Here is a 17,511-nt window from a genome sequence, read left to right on the forward strand (position 1 = left end):
TTTCACTGGCTTTACCAGAAGCCCCAGGCGGACGCCTTCCTAGAGAAGGGTTCTGGGAGCTCCGCAGCAGCTCTCCCTCCAAATCACAGGCAAATGAAACAAGACGGCACGCTCCTCCTCTAAACATGACCTGAAACCTCGAGGCGTCCATGCAAAGGTGTCCTGCTCCGGCCTCCGCGGGTCTCGTCTCTGCCCGGGAGCAGAACGGTTCACCTGCTCACCTGCACCATCGCGGGAGCGTGACCTCCTTCCTCTTACACTCTGCATCCTCATGCATCTCAAAGGACACGACTGAACCCTTCATCGGTTTCGCACTGAAAAAAACTTACTACTTAGACTGCGATCTGTCAAGTCCTTCTCTTTCTCCAGCAAACGCTTCAGGATGTAAACCCCAAGTCCTAGCTGTTACCGGATACTAGTGCGCGCTTCGGGTTGTCAGTACGTGGGACAATACCATCTAGACGCCAATCTGTCTGTCTGTATCCATCACCGAACCGACCCGCTGCAAGCTGGGGTCCTTCACCTATGGCGACTGTGGAGCGTCCTCTGTTTGGCCGCTGGTCTGTTCGCGGCCGGGCTGCTCCCGCAGAAGAGGGGCCTCTGCGGAGGGAGAGAGAAGCCCCCGGGCCCCTCCGTGCGCTGACGTCATGCGATGTAACACCGGGGTCTGGGCTAGCTTCTCGTGGCTGCCGTGACACGTGGCCCCAGACTTGGTGGTTTAAATCATCCATTCTGGAGGCAGGAAGTCCGAACAGCTCCACCGACCTGAAGTCAAGGTGTCCGCAAGCTGTGCTCTGCCCCAACAGGCGCCCCCTGCCCCTTCCAGCCACCGGCAGCTGTCCACAGGCTTTGGCCTCTGGCCACAGGACCCCACCTTTAGGATCTGCGCCTTCCACATCTCTCTGCTCCACCTACGCACCTTCCCACTGTCCTGTGGGCACCAAGCTCCCTCATCCCTGCTACAGGGAGACCCGCGGCTGCATTTACGGCTCATCCGATCATCCAGGATCACCCTCCCCATTCCCAGATCCTTAACTTACATCCCTTCCGCAAAGACCCTTTCTTGCTCTGTAACATAGCCTGGTACCAGGGCAAGGGTGGGGACACCCTGGGCAGGGCCATTCTTCAGCCCCGCGGCATCTTCACCTTCACTAGCCTCTCGAGGGGCTCAACCGCTTCCTCCTCAGCAATCTAATTCTTGAAATACCTTTTCCTGCACCTAAGAGCTCCCCCGTCCTCAGTATTGATACTACATTGAAGAAGCCCACCTTCCACAGGGGCGGAGTGGGACCAAGGGGGTTCCCGACCGTCCCGCTCTCTGCTGCTCGTCTGGCCTCATGTTTCCGTCTCTGGACTCTGCAATCTCGGTCCCCTGTCCCGTGTTCCTGTCGGGCATGGTGAGGATGTGACTGGCATGGACACCACAGGTGCCTTCCCTTTAAGGAACAGCAGGTGCAGGCGCGATGCCCGTGGGCTCAGGCTTGCTCAGCAGGTCGCTGTACTTGGTCACTGGCTATTCACCTTCCAGAACCCAAACAGGCACACTGGGCTCAGGTGGCGTCTGTTTCTCTTGGCTGACAACGGTGGGTTCAAGCCTGAACGTGAGCTGGAATTCAGGAGCAGTTCCAACGTCAAGAGAGAGGAACAGACATCCAAGAGCAGCAGCTCCTGTATTTGGGATTTCTCTCCGGACGGAACAGATGCCTACGAAGCCACATCGCACGCGACGCGGGCTTCATGCTACTGCTCGTCCTCTTGCCACTGAAGACACACTGCAGAAGTTCTGGGGTCTGTGGACGTACGGAGAGCAGCCCCCCGTAATGACGTCCTCGTCCTGCCAGCTTACCCAGGCCGGCTCTGCACCCAGCTCTCTCCAGAGGAGCTGGGCGCTACCGAGTAATGCACTGGTTTGTTTTCTTTCAAACTGGGCACAGCGAATGGAGTGTGGTTGAGTCTTTCAGTGATGACATCGCTGTGGCCTGGTGGGTGCACACACCGCATGTTCACAAGCCTACAGGCCTCTGGCTCTCACCAGTGTCCTCCTGTGCCTGAGCGGGACCTCACCAACCAGACCGACAGCCAGCTGGTCACCAAAATCTCTTCCGCCTCAACGTGCCCTTCGTTACAGACTGCAGTTCAAGATCCCTTTAAAAAATTTTTTTCTGGGGACGCCTGGGTGGCTCAGTTGGTTGGGCGGCTGCCTTCGGCTCAGGTCATGATCCCGGCATCCTGGGATCGAGTCCCACATCGGGCTCCTTGCTCAGCGGGGAGTCTGCTTCTCCCTCTGCCTCTGCCTGCCATTCTGTCTGCCTGTGCTCGCTCTCTCCCTCTCTCTCTCTCTCTCTGATAAATAAATAAAATCTTTAAAAAAAAAAATTTTTTTTTCTGTTGCTTTTTATTAATTCCTGTTAGCAGTCCATTTATAACAACATATTCAACACTCTGAGCACCTCACGCACTGCTACTTTCCTATATTTATCTTTTCACAGCAGTATTTGTAAATGCCGAAAATTCCCTACCATACAAACTGAAAGCTGGCTAGAGGATACACAACACGGCCACAAATTTTTAGACAGCTGGGAATTTTTTTAAGCCGAAGAAACCTTTTTGTAAAGACTAAATCAGACCCCAGTTCAGAATCCGAACAACCAACTAGTACGACTACAAACTTCACCATCCGAGGCCGTGACAACCTGCAGTTACCTTCCTGAGCCAGCAGGCGCCTACGCACACTAATCAGTGTCTTTAAAACCCTTATTAAAAATGAAAGGGAACTAAATGATGCCAACAGCTAACCCTCGTCTGCCTGGGAGCCCACAGGCTCCTGCCTTAAAGCCAGCTACAAGACTCAGGGCCCAGTGCTTTGATTTGCTCAATAAATTCTTCCTCAACAACCATCTGTGTGTGTCACAGTCAAGAAGAGGTTCCCGGCCTCATGGAATTTCGTTTCCTAGTTAATGCAGAGAAATTACAGGCCATGACAGCAGGGGTTTTCAGGCCGACGAGTAGGAGGGTGGCTAGCCCGCCTCGCTTCCCTTCCCCCTCCAGCCCTTCCAGACCATCCACAATCCCGAGCTGAGAAACCACTTATGCCAACCTGCCCCGGGGTAACACACACGAACGGGAGGGAGAACAGCGTCTCAGGCGCTACGACACTGCAACATGCGTCTCTCAACCTGAGTCTGTTTGATGCCTTGGAGGCCCCCAACTGTGTCAAGCTGTCCCTTAATATGTGGACTGCCACCGACGGCGGGCACGGCTGCTTCAAAAACAAAAGCACATTCAGACACGTACCTCTGATGACCCAAGTAGATTTAACACCATTTAACACCATATTCAAATACCATTTCTTTTTAAACAAAACTCATTATTATGAACAATTATTTGTAAGAGCCAATAATCATATTTTTGAAACAATTCTTAATCAAACATTTACTGTGTTTATTTGTAAATCAATGAATAACATATTTATACGAAACCTAAAATTCAGAAGATCAAGACATCTACATAGGCACTGGCATGAGACCGTTTGCAGACTTGAATGTTTTGTAAATAGCATAATCACTGCATAATATACCCTGAATACACAGCGTTTATAATCTCATTTTTACTATCAACTCTCCTTGGGAAGATTCTTAGTTTTAGTTGATTATAAAGCCCAAATTAATGAAGCTTTATTGCACTTCTGAGGCCCAGTCTCTGGCTAAGGCTCTCATCTGCGTGGCCGTGCTTCCTACTTTCACATGCATATGTGGGTAAGTCACATGTATGTGTGGTTTTGTTTCCAAGTTTCATACAATGCACTGTTAGTAAGTGGCACACAGATTCACAGTGTAAAATTATATTCCTCAGTTCTATTCTGAATTTACAGCCCAGTTGGTTTTATTGTCTTTACCTGAGTACATACAATTGTCATACATGGGAGAAAACAACTAGGACCTTAAGTGGTTATTTTCAATGCTTTGCTTAGATTCCGATTTAAATATAAATCGAGATGTGAATATATGCGGTTTGAGAGATATTTTAGAATTCTATTCTGACCCCATCTTTCTGGAAAGAGTATGATGTATCATTTCTGGGCAATTTAGCAGGAAGTGATGACATTCCCAGGTAGTTTAAAAACAATCTTTCTGTTTACTGAATTTCTGGATTAGTCTGAATTCACCAATTTCTAAAACTGGCCTTAAGCAAAGGTCTGAATCCTAGGTAACCACTTGGGGCCATGCAACCCAGCTCAAAAAGGCACTTCAAAATGTCTCAGGATGGTTTTTCAATTTAGGGAAAACAAAAGATTGCACGAAATCCTGAAATTAGGTGTGGAAAAGTGCCTGGTGTACAGGTTCGACTCCCTAAAACAATTCTACATTGTCCTAGGGGGCCTTAAAAAAGTTTTGTCTTCTGGGTAAATGATGGCTTTCTCAGAAGACACATTATCACCTATCTCTTAGTAGACCAAAGGGGCAGAAAAGAGAAGTGCCTTTTTACTTATATAGCACCCAATACAACTACCAATTTCTTTTTTAATCTGGAAAGAGTATTTTAAGAGGCTCTGAAAGAGCAGAGAAACTAAGGACTAGAAGTAAACCTTCTAGTATCTAAAGTATCTAAAATTTCAATATTAAATCTTCTATACAAACTCTCCTTACATGAAATAACATACATTTAAATGTCCTACTTCCACATTTTAAATCAGATACTTCTCTAAAATGTGGAAGAAAGTGGAAATCATTTAAAATACAAGAGGATGGGACACCTGGGTGGCCCAGTCGGTTAAGCATCTGCCATCTACCTTCAGCCTTCAGCTCAGGTCATGATCCCAGGGTCCTGGGACCAAGTCCCCAGTCGGGCTCCCTGGGCAGTAGGGGGTCTGCTTCTCCCTCTACCTGCCACTCCCCGTGCTTGTGCATGCACTCTCTCACAAATAAATAAGTAAAATGTTAAAAATATATATAGATAATAAAATACAAGAAGTAGGGGTAAAGGATGAGCTATATATCCATTTTAATTTCAACCCAATTTAATTACACTAAAACTCAACTATAAAACACAGACATAAGTGATATTTTTCTAAAAGGAAGTAAATATTTAGTATTCCCCCTCTCAAAGTAGGTAAACTACACTACAGAGAAGAAATCTACATGTACCGAGATATCTTCTCACCTTGATACATGTAAAAAAATGTTCATGTTGTGTAAATATCTAGTTAGAAATCTAGGCTTCAACTTTTATAGACAAGTCCACTAGGGGAAATAAGTCAGCACAATCATTTCAATTGGTTTTCAACATAATGGATGAGAGTTATTCCTTTTCTTTCGCTTCTCTGCACACATAAAGCATGCCACGGGATGTCCTGTTTTGCCATGAACGATGCAACTGTTTTAGGTTCACCTCGGCCAATCACACACGGTTTGGTGGCACTGAGAAGAAAACCACAGAGGCGCCCGGTGGCTCAGTCGGTCTGACTCTTGATTCTGGCTGGGGTCACGAATCTTGGGGCCATGAGATCAAGCCTGTGTCAGGCACCACAGTCAGTGGAGTCTGCCTGAGATTCTTTTTCTTTCCCTCTGTCCCTCCCTCCAAAAAAAAGAAAAAAAAAAAAAAAGGAAAAAACTAAATTCCACCATTTTTTGGACTTTTTGTTTTGTGCTTTTTTTTGTTTTGACTTCTTGGCTGCTATAAATGACGCTATTAGAAGTCTATGGCTGAGAACAGTCCTCGCTCTCCTGGTCAGATGAGGCGGCTTGTGTGATTTCATCACTGTTTTCCTCAGCACAGGATTCTCTGGAATCATTCACTGTAGGTGTTTGTTTGTGTGGGTTTTTGTTGTTGTTGTTTTACAATCAGGGGCATCAAAGCTTTCTTCTTCTTATGGTGAGTGTTCTAGTTTGGCTTTTGTAGGCATTTTCTCTTCATCCTTCCGTGACCTTCAAGAAGCTCATTCTCACGAAGGGCCCATCGTCTGCTGCGCCGAGGTGGAAGGGGGTGGCGGTTGTCTCCCTGCATGAGGCTGAGCTCTGACAGTCGGCCAAGGAAAATTCGGGATCTTCTTCACATGGATCTGTCTCTCTCTTCCCTGCCTGATGCTCTTCCTCGATACTCGTCGTCATCCCCCTCGGAATTCTCACCCATCTTCCTTAAGGCTGCAATCTTCTGAATGAAGGTCAACTTCAAATTCAAACGAAATTGACCTGAAGCTGAATCCCGATCCAGCTGATCCCCTCAGCACTCACACCAGCATCCAGACCCAGGTCTGCCGGAGTCCCCGCTCGGTCACTGCCACTGCTTCTTTCACAAGGTACTTCCCGTCTTACGCATAGAGCAGGGCTTTCGCCAAAGGAAGGTGAAACACTATCAGTTACCAGGTAGCTCATCTGAATGTCCTCTGCCTCCCCGCTCTTCTTAGGGGAAAGCTTCTCTTCCTGCAGCTCCTGTCAGGGTCCTTTTGATCACTCCCACCATCCAGGTGACACCCATTTCCCCTCACAGATGTGCTGAACCGGACGGTCCATGCTGACTGACCACTGCCAGGTTTCTGCAGAGCCCTGAATCTCCTTACCGGTGCTCTCCACAGAGCGGCTTGGCACTCCAAACGAGTCCCCTGCGAGCTCACTGGGCCCACACACAAGCCGCTGTTGCTTCTCCTCACGTAACCTGTGTGGTCAGACTGGAGGACAGGAAACCTAACTAACTGTCCCAGGGGCACACATCTCTGGTGCAGGGCTTAGCCCTGGATCTCTGGATGCCCGAGAGGCCCTTGCTCATAGTCTAAGTGTCATCGTGTGCATGGACAGACCCGAATCACTCGAAAAGCAATGGCTTTGGTCTCCCTAGGCTCTAAGATGCTTACGGGGGGGCCGGCAGCAGACACAGCCCTGTTGATCCCACACGCCTGCCTGGCTTGGAGTCGCACAGCGCTCTCCGTTGGTGACCATGGCTATAGGGCTCTGCTCGCTGGTGGCTACAGAGGCTCCTCACCGAATGGGGCTTTTTCTGCATCCCCAGCACGGGGAGCACGGCCCCTCAACTAGGAGGGCCCCAGTTCCCTCCACTGGGCATGTGGCAGCGTGACAGCCTGGAGGTGGCAACCATTCCCTTTGCAGGGCCCAGGCCGCGGGGATAGGACGCTAGAACCTCCAGGTCTGGAGGGCAGCGAGAGCGGCAGGACCGCAGTCGAGGGCTCAGGGCTGCCCCTCAGCCTCTTGTTCTCCCTCCATTTCCCTCCAACTGCACAGGCCACAGAAGGAGTCCAGCTGGCCGAGGGGAGCCTGATGCATGTCCCCTGGTGCCCTCAAGATCCACTTCAGTAATGAATACAGATACATCAAAAGGGCCATCTCCAGGGTGAAAGCCAAGACGTTTCTTTTGGCACCAGGTTTCCTGCCTATCCCATAAATCACTACGGTAGTGGCTGGCTCAGTGGTTCGGAACACACAGAAACCAGGAATGGTTCTAGATTCGTGAATGGCCGGATCTTAGGAATCATTTAAGTGAGATGGTGCTATAATGGCTATTTTGTGATAGTTTTCCCAAGGTAGGGTTCCGAAATTTCCTTTGTCCATATTAGAATCATAAAGTCACCTTCTCTGCATGGAGGACTTTCATCACACTTGGACCCTTGATATAGTCACTAATGGGAAAATGGCATCTTACAAGCTGTGCCCTCTGAGCAAACGTCTGGCTTTGTCAACTGCACCAGTGGGATCCAGTGCGGCTTGGCTACCAGCACAATCAAGACCAATAGGACGCGAGAAATCCTGTCACCCCAATCACTGGCAGTGACAGCCACTTCCAGGGCCGGACGACTTCCACACAGGAACGGCTGGGGTCAAGACTGAGGGCAAGAGCGGGTCCCTCGGATGTGGCTGCCGAGCAGGGGGTCTGGATTGTCTGACAAGGATCAGACACCACAGCTGTACTGCGTTCAGCGAGGATGGCGATCTTACAGCTCTTGACTCGAAAGCTCGTTTCTGATCTAGATTCTTTGATAAAGTCAGTCCTGCCCTACAGTGAGTTTGCTGAACTCTGGAGCATGCTGGGCTCTCTGGGAAGCAGACTCTGAAGTTTCAAGTGTCTGACTCGGGATTAGCCTTGGGATCAAAAGCTGGGGGAGGGAGAGAAGGAAACAGGACTGTGCGAGCAGATGAAGGAGTTTCTGCTGTGAGGCGGGCCTGCCCACGGTCTGCACTGGAGCCAGAACGGCCCCTCCTCTCTCAGGTCTGCATGTGGGCCGGCTTTGGAGACAGGATTTGCTGTAGCCGACATGATCCTCCAAGAGGCTAAGAACTGAAGGTTCCCTGCCAACAAGACCCGGTCCAAGGCGTAGTCCTTCCCTGCACGAGGGGCGAGGCGGCGCATCTCAGAACCACGACAGCTGTTTTCTGGACCTTTCAAGTTTGAGTCTTTTTGTTTGTGTGTTCCTCCTTTACCTGCCCAGATATTGTGTCATCAGGATGCAACAAGTAATATAAAGATGGAATCTTAAGCGCTTTGGGGCCATATTACCTTGGGAGAATATATTATGAGTTTCTGATTTCCTTCCGCCCCAAAATGCAAACACACAAAACACTCCGCATACAATTCTAACGGACCCACACACCCTCATAACTGTCATGGACCTCAGGTTAAGAATTCCTAGTAATCTGGCAAGGACTATTTAACGGACCACTGAAAAGCTTAGTAAGGGAAAAAGGAAAATCAATTAAAGGTAGTTTCCTCCCTTGCTATTTCGTAGGTATCTGTTCTATTGGGTTTTCTAAAATCCCCTCTAGGATTATCACTGACCTACACAATAGACATTTCACAAACAAGAAGATGACACCTGATAAGCCATACAGAAGCCTCTAAACTTTTTAGAGCAGGGATCTCTCAATTCTGCCATTGGGGCAGCGCGCAAGCAGATGAAGGACTGGAATGGGTTCTGGTGTCCCCGGGGTGGGGGCACTGGCCAGAACCAGAGGCTCGGTGAGGTCCTACCCCTGAATCTCTAGCTCCCTTTTGTCCATGCTGTTCTAAGTCTTCCTCAGCAAGCAAAACCGGAAACGGCCCAGGTCTCCAGAAGCTTCCCCACCCTGTCCCCGCGTCCCTTCTTGCTTTAAGAGGCATGGAAGTAACAGCTAGGTATTTAACCAATTCAGAGCCTCATTCAAAAGGGCTCTTAGGAAGCAAGTATTCCCAAGAAGCTGGGCTCAGAGAATGACACGCAGGACACCACTGCAATCAAATGCGTGCCCCGCCGCGGCTCTGCCTCTGTACCCGGCCTTCACTCCCAGCCCATATAGGGGTATGAGGCCGCGGCTAAATTATCCCAGAGAGACCAGTGGTCAACTTACTTTTCCTTTTATTCAAGTAAATTCTACCCCCAACAAGGGGCTTGAACTCACAACCCCAAAATCAAGAGTCACATGCTCTACTGACTGAGCCAGTCAGGCGCCTTTGAACTTACTTTTTTTTTTTAAAGCATTATTTATTTGAGAGAGGGGGAGAGCGAGCAGGGGGAGGGGCAGAGCGAGAGAGAAAATTAGAAGCCGACGCCCCCCTGAGCACAGAGCCTGACAAGGGGCTCGATCCTGCAACCTGTGACCTGTGACCTGAGCTGAAATCAGGAGTCGAACGCTCAAATGACTGAGCCACCCGGATGCCCCTGAACTTCCTTTTTCCTCTAGCAATGACTTTGCTGTGTTATATCCTCCCATGTTTTCTGCAACCAAGCTGATAGGGTTCAGCAAGGCAAACTGAAAACATTTGCAACCATGGGGATAAGAGTGGGGAGGATTTAAAGTGATGCAGGAGGAGGTCTTCCTTCCCGTGTCACCTCTGATGGTAACAGACTGTATTACACATTAATCTGAGAAAATAAAATATAAAAACACACTGTCTCTAGACCAGTGGTTCTCAACCAGGGATGGTTTTGCTCCTCAGGGGACAACCGGCAATGTCTGGAGACATTTTTGGTTGTCATCAGCTTGGTGGGGGGCGGGTGTGGTGCTACCGGCGTGCCCTGGGCAGAGGCCAGAGGCTCCGCAGAACATTGAGGGTACACAGCCTGGCCCTCACACCAAGAATCATCTGGCCTAAAACGTCAAGGCTGAGACCCCTGCTCTAGCTGGTGTGAGAGCTATTTCCAGTTTGGTTCATTTCTGCGGTTCTGCCTCCCAGGTGCAGTGCTCATGGTCCGGAGAGCTCACTGCCTGTTCCAGCTGTGTGGGAGCACTGGGAGTCTGGGCGGGGTGGGGAGTGGAGGGGGTGGAGGTGTTGTGGGGAGGCACCCTGAGGTGGTGGTGAGGGCTGGAGCTGGAGTCACAGCAGCAGGGAACGAAAGCTGAGGGGAGAGGGGCTCACAGGCCACCTCTGACACTCCCTGAGGCCCTCCTTAAAGTGTGCTCCCCTGAGAAGAAGGAACACAACACGAACATTCCACATTAGGGAGACGTTCGAGTACGTTATGCTGCACTGGAATTTCCGTCAGGAGATCACACCATGTGAAACCAACGACTATGAATTCAGTCTAGCAACGCGATCAAGAGAGAAAACAGGGGTGAGTCGGGAAAGCAGACACAGAATCACAGGTACCCAGAGAAGGACTGAATACGAGAGGGGAAGAGGGAGTGGCAGAGACGGCTGCATAAGGTCAAGGGTCAATCTTTTTTTTAAGATTTCCTTGAATACAGTTGTTTTAATATTCAAAAATTTTATACATATTCAAAACACAGCTGAGGACTAAAAGTCAAAATGCCTTCTTCTGCAAAGAGTTTTCTTTGGCAAACTTCGGAAGGCCGCAGGAAGGCAGACCCTTAGGGCGTGGGCATGTGGCTCAGGACTTCATAAGGATTAACCTTTGGACTAACGGCCTGATTACGCCTCTGTACACACCGCACCCTGTGTTCTTTACTTCAGGGTGAGGAAACTAACTTTGGCTTTTAATTCTTTCAACACATTTACTTGCACTGAGGTTGTTCTTCTAGGACATTAAAAAGTGTGGAAAGGGAAGATGCCCCGACCAGGCGACTTTGGGGACTCCAAACCAGAAACTACTCACCAAAGTGAATTCTAAGATAAATGCTACCTCTTCATCCGCAACTAAACGGCAAGCTTGGGAAGGAAGATTTGCCAAATATGAAAATGACAGAGGAGTGAAAGTAAATAACTCACCGGGAATTATTATGATGAATATTACACGCCCGGGCCATTAGCACCACGATAATTGGTCGAAAGGCTTTTCCTTTTCCATCAAAGTAGTATTCAGACATTTCCTTAAGTTCTGTTGTAGATATGAGTAGTTCCTGAAATCAAGTTTCTGTGTCAACATGGCAGTATGATAGCAAAAAAGGCAACAGGATTTCTTCTACAAAACTGATTTGATCTCAGCGTGCTGGCTTATACTCATTTCACTCGAGAAATTCAACAGTCCATTGGAAAAGGTTCCAACATTTAAGGCCATAAACCTGGCCTGGCTGCCCTATAGCCGGGCCGCAGGTGATGCCTGGCCTGCCCGAGCGCCCAAAGGCCTAGGGTGACCCCAAAGACTCCGAAAGATTCCAGGGAGGAAAAGGAAAGCACTAGGTGGCTCAGGGACAAAAAAGGAACAGGGGCTGGTAGTGGCTTGGAAGATGGAGGAGAGAGACAAAGATGAGGAGCGTGGGAGCCAATGAGGCGGCAGTTAAGGGCATGACTGGGGGATGGAGGCAAAGCTGTGTATCGGGGACCGGAAGAAAAGATGGCGCCAGCCGGATGTGTCCAAGGTTCACAGAGGAAGTTGAAGAGAGTTTGCCGATTGTCAAGAACTTAGAAGTGAGTTGGGAAGAAACATTTAAAAAAAAACATAAATGTTCTGAGTCGTAACTTGAACAATGGCATAATTAAATTAAATGCAATACATTTCTTTTAAAGACACAGTATTTATTGATACCAGACAGAATGAGAGAGAGAGCACAAGCAGAGAGAGAGAGAGAGAGAGAAGCAGGCTTTCTGATGAGCAAGGAGCCTGAGGTGGGGTTCGATCCCAGGATCCTGGGATCACAACCTAAGCTAATGGCAGACACTTAACTGACTGAGCCACCTAGGCGCCCCTAAATGCAGTAAATTAAAATAAGTGCAGTAAAGGTTCGGAGAGGGGGGAAATCAGTGTGGGCTAGAAAACCAAATATTTAACGGAGGATAGAAGCTTTGACATAGAACTAAGTAAGTAGGACTCTGATTCATGAAGGAGAAGGTGACCTTCTAAGTGATGGACGTGTGTTTGCTGTATGTGCTTCTTAAGGACCTGCTAGAATGAATCATAGCTCAATTCCCTGTAGCAATGGGAGCTAAGAACAGCCCCAGAGGACCCTCGGCCAGACTCAGGTGAACCTGGGGCAGCCGGGCCAGTCTTTAAGTCTCCAAAGTACTGACTTCAGTGCCGAACATGGTAGTAAGTGCAGAGGTTACAAAGAAAAATAAGATAGTCCCTGCCTCCAAGGAGCTCCATCTGGCTGGGGAGAAGGAACACAGTAGGCACACTACACAGTGGGACAGGTGCTGGCCCTGCAGTGACTGTGTCTCCCCTCCGGGAGCACAAAGGGGGTGCGGCTAGTGCAGGAGAGGCAGGTGGGAGAGGGACTCTGGCAGGGTCAAAGAAAGGGGCGTGGACGGACAGATACTGGGGAACTGACAGCAAGAGACTGGCCAGGAGGCTGTAAGAGAGGACAATTCCAGGATCCCGCCCAGGTTCCTGGGTGGTGCCTTCCACAAGCAGGAAAAACTCGAAAAAGGATTAGGGGAGGAAACCAGTGTTTCAGGTATGTCACGGGGAGACAGTCACAGGCCCTCCACGGACTTGCCCCGACAGTTAGATGCAGAGTTTTAAGAGAGACAATTCAATCTGGAGCAGACGTATTATGTGGGGATCCTAAGTGTGGAAGTGGGTAAACTGAGGACACAGAGACAAGAGGAAACAGAAAGGACCCAAAGGAAGGGCAAAATCAAAGAGAGTGAGGAGGGGACAGAGAGGAAACCAGGAAGCGGACTGAAGGATGGCCTAAGAGTCAGGAGAACGAGAAAGGGGCAGAAGCCAAGGGAAGCGTTCCAGGTGGTGGGGGGCGGTCAACAGCGCCAAGGGAGATCAAACTGCAGGGTCTGCCGGCTTTAGCAGAAAGAGCTCTGGAAGCTACAGGCGGGCAAAGGGAGTTTCCGGGGAGAGGCCGGGGAGGCAGGCACGGCGACCAGAGCGGAGGCATGAGAAGGCGGAGAATACTGGAATGGAAGGGGCACGCGGGGTCAAGAGATGGTCCCTGGAAGGCTGAACTTGAACAAAGGGGAGAAGTGACAACAGATGTGGGAGACACGGAGAGGGAGAGCCCGCAGGAGAAGGAGAGCAATCGGGCAAGCGCCAGAGTCCTTCCTAAGGCAGCGAAGAGGCAGAGGGCACGGGACCGAGCTGGTGGCAAAGGGACTCCTGGATCGGAGGGAACAGCCTGCGCAGACGGGCGCAAGCCGCCTGGTAGACACAGCAAGCGCCCGGGGAGCGGCTCCTCGAGGCCTTGCCCGGGGTCACTCAGGCACAAAGTGGCGTTGCCAGGAGAGCAGGAGAGCGGAGTGCGGGTTTGCGGGGCAACACGGACAACCTTGAGAGGGGAAGGAAGCTGATGAGGGGCAACTGAACACGTCTGGGCAGCAGGGGAGAAGCCACCGAAAGTTTGGGGGGGAAATGCGGTTAACGGAGAAAGCCCAATTTGGGGCAGCCTGGAACCGACCTTCAGCGCCTCAACACGCCCGGACAGGGGAAGGGACAGGAGAGGCTAAGCAGGGCTGCGTGTCTATTTTCTCAGTTCCCCGCCTCTGCAGTAACCTCGGTGTGGGTGGTGAAGCGCCCTGCGCCCTCCACACACGTCCGACCCCCCTGCTGCTCAGTAACATGGGACCCTGCACGCCCGTGAACCCAGTTCGCGACGGCACTGCACCGGTCTGAACGCCTGCCTCGTCTGTTCCCCGGTCTCGGAAACCAGCATGACTTGGAGCACAGTCAAACCGAGCGGGCTTACCTTCCTAATGTCCTCGTACAGACCGGTCAAGTCTCTCCAGCCGAGTTTGAAGGGGTCGCTGTACTGCTCCCCACTCTGCGTTCTGCTATGACAGCACGAGGCGGACGTCGAGTGATGGAACCTGGGTCAAACCCAAATGCACGCCACGTTAGGTGAGTTTTATTAAGTGAGATAATTTCGTTTCAAGTGAGAATTATATACACATCTACTTGCTGGAAATTGAGCACGAATCCAAAATGGTCCTTATGATTTAGAAAAACACACGGAATTCTCTTCTTGCTCAACAACACAGGAATAGTTTATTTTTATACTCAGGACACCTTGAGAACCTACAAAATCAAAGACGAACCTGGCTTACTGTGTTCTGGGATTAAATTTTATTCCATTTCCATTTTTTGAAAAGGCAGAGCGCACACAGAGCAGACACTGTGTCACTTAGTTAACCTAAATACTCAATTTGCTGGACTAACCCACCACGATTCAGAACAGAAATTTACTGGCAATATAGCTAATAATTTTAGCAGTTGTAACACAGATCATAAACGTACCGTGACATACTATACCTATTTGGAAAAGCAGATGTTAAACTCTTCACAAGATTAAAATAGGGCATCTGTAAAATAAAAGCATTAAGAAACTTGTAAGAATGTTCATGAATAATGTGTTTACAATGCCAGAAATAATAAACACATTTATAATTCACAGAATTCATAATAAAATTATTTACATATAACATGAACTCATAATAAATTCATAATAAATATAATCTTTATCTTTTTCATAATCTTTATCTTTTAGTTGTCCCTTTGTAGGTGGGTTGCAAACTCTAGAAAGGTAATAAAAAGTTTCCTTACTATAAAAGCAGTATTTGTCATTACAGAAAATATAAAGAAAAAAACACATCTGTCATCTATCTTTTCTCCAAAGCAGTTTCCATATTCCTATCTAGCTTTTCAGACTTGAAAAGGTAGTTTTCAAACAATCTCCTTCTCCTTAAGGAAGACTGGAGAGAGAATATTAAAGCTATTTACATTCTTTTACATTCTTAAACCAGTTGGAAACAAAGAGTAATCCAGTTCCCCCAAGCATCAGACCAGATGGTGAAAAGGAAGATTTCAATGAAGAATGAATTTACATTTATACATAAACACGACCTATTTTTTTTTAAAGATTTTATTTATTTCTTTGGCAGAGACAGATCACAAGTAGGCAGAGAGGCAGGCAGAGAGACAGGAGGAAGCAGGCCCCCTGCTGAGCAGAGAGCCCGATGTGATGCAGGGCTCAATCCCAGGACCCTGAGATCATGACCTGAGCCTAAGGCAGAGGCTTTAACCCACTGAGCCACCCAGGCGCCCCAACACGACCTATTTTGTTATTGTTCCCAAACAGACTTGGAAATGCTACTTTTTGATCAGTAACATTCAAAAATAAGCAAGTTTAGCAGCACGTTTTGAGAATATTCGAGATAAGAACAGAAGACTACTAAAAGATTCAGAGATGGTCGTGACAAATATTAGTTCCAGTGATTACTGAGTGCTACTATGGGCCAGGAAATGGGATAGGCACTGCGGACCAAACACAGAGACCGCCTGTCTTTTTTTTTTTTTTTTTTAAAAGAATTTATTTATTTGAGAGAGAGAGCACAAGTAGGCAGAGAGGCAGGCAGCGGGAGGAGAAGCAGGCTCCCTACTGAGCAGGGAACATGATGTGGGGCTTGATCTTAGGACCCTGGGATCATGAAGCCAGACGCTTAACCATCCGAGCCACCCAGGTGCCCCCAGACTTCCAGTCTTAAAGAATGCAGGCACACAGTCATTTCAAAAAATTACTTATTTATTGGCTCAGTTAGTGAAACATGAGACTCTAGATCTCGGGGTCATGAGTTTGGGCCCGACCTTGGAAGTAGAGGGTACTTTAAAATCTTACAATGTGCTTTTACACTATTTGACCCTCACAACTACTTGTCTTTATACAGCTGGGGAACTTGAAACTCAGCAAAGTCATGTCTGAAAAACTGATATACAGATATGTTGACAATATATCAAAAGGAAAAAGCAAGGGGCGCCTGGGTGGCTCAGTCGGTAGAGCCTCGACTCTTGATTATAGCTCAGGTTGATGAGGGAACAGAAGGCAAGCTGAGGATAGAGCAGAAGCTGACACCCCACAAAACATCCCCCATGGGGTATATGTGACATTCCTCAGGCGCTCCTGGCTGCCTGAAGGAAAAATAAATGGTTAACTCGTAGAGATCACAAGCCTGCAAGACCTCAGTCTCCCTCAGTTTACAAATGTCCTAGTGATTTACAAGGAAGAGGCTTTCTTACCAATGGCCTAACTTCAAAGACCTCCGTTCCTGAGGCCCTAACATCCTCCTCCCCTCCCTAAAATTGAGGGAGGTTGAGGCACAGGGAAATGTAAATAAAGTAAATTTCTTCTAAACCTAAAGCTCATTGATAGGCACTGTGTGACAGCTGGAGTGTGACATTCCTCCAGGAAGCTTCCATTATTGTTAATGCCTTATTAAAAGGAAAAACCTTAACTTGACAGTGGCAAGGTCTCAGGTATTCCTCAGGCCCTCTTTAGCATATCAAAGTTCTTTCAAACCCTCCCTTTCTCCTTGCCTCCCCCAACCCCACAGTACAGAACCAGCCACCACTCACACAGGGCAGCGGCTCTTTCTGCCCAAGGGTCCATCCCTGTGCTTTAATAAGCCACCATTTTGCACCAAAGATGTTTCAAGAATTCTTTCTTGGTCACTGGCACCTCACTGAACTTCACTTATTTTCCAAAACCTCATCAAGGTCATGATCTCTGTGTAGGGATAAAGTCCTGCCTGCATTGGGCTCTGTGCTCAGCTCAGAGTCTACTCCCCCCCGCCCCCAGAGTCTACTTTTGATTCTTTCTCTCCCTCTCCCCCTCTCCCTCCCCTTGCTCAGGCTGGCGTGGGTGCTCTAAGTAAATAAATATAAAAAAACATACACAAAACCATACATATTCTGTGATCCCACTAAGAATTTATATATATATATACGCATGCATAAGTAAGATACACAGAGACCAGGGTTTAAAAACATATAAACTAGGGTATTAAAATAGTTAATTTTGAATAAATAGGATTGTGGGAGTTTTTTTTTTATTCCTTTTTTGGCTTCTATTTTCTGATTTTCTCTAGTGAACACATACTGCTTTAGACATATTACAGTGACAGTAAAGATGGACTTTGCCAGGCAGGCAGTGGCCAAGCAAGACCGGCTGGGTTCCAGGATTTCCCCCAGAGCATTATATATTCAGTAAACCAATAAGAACATTTATAATGTCCCAAGAAAGCCAAGTTTTAATCCTCTCTTTTGATTTTACCATTTAACGGGCTTCTTTCACTTTCCTTCATTAGTTCACATGAATTCAGTAATCCATTGTAATACTTAGTTTGAGACCTAACCTCTGACTTGGGGTGAAGAGTTAAAATTACACAGCTCGGGTACTTCTACCCAGCAAT

The 17,511-nt window shown here is 48.3% G+C and overlaps 1 protein-coding gene across 4 annotated transcripts in view; it reads right to left on the minus strand.

The window, feature by feature from the left end:
• PDSS1 (decaprenyl diphosphate synthase subunit 1) overlaps positions 1–17,511 on the minus strand; it is a 44,056-nt gene that overhangs the window by 22,685 nt on the left and 3,860 nt on the right. For 2 of the 4 annotated variants that reach the window (XM_004757652.3, XM_045084962.1), the window contains exons 2-4: positions 14,564–14,628; positions 14,016–14,136; positions 11,149–11,279 (exon numbers count right to left, since the gene is read on the minus strand). In XM_004757652.3, the coding sequence (XP_004757709.1) occupies positions 11,149–11,279; positions 14,016–14,136; positions 14,564–14,628 (317 nt within the window). Of the gene's footprint in view, positions 1–11,148; positions 11,280–14,015; positions 14,137–14,563; positions 14,629–17,511 lie in introns of those variants that run through there. The other 2 variants (XM_004757654.3, XM_045084961.1) reach the window with 2 other exon arrangements.

Source organism: Mustela putorius, unplaced genomic scaffold (assembly GCF_011764305.1).
Source record: "Mustela putorius furo isolate JIRA1106 unplaced genomic scaffold, ASM1176430v1.1 tig00000827_pilon_pilon_pilon, whole genome shotgun sequence".
Classification (NCBI taxonomy): domain Eukaryota; kingdom Metazoa; phylum Chordata; class Mammalia; order Carnivora; family Mustelidae; genus Mustela; species Mustela putorius.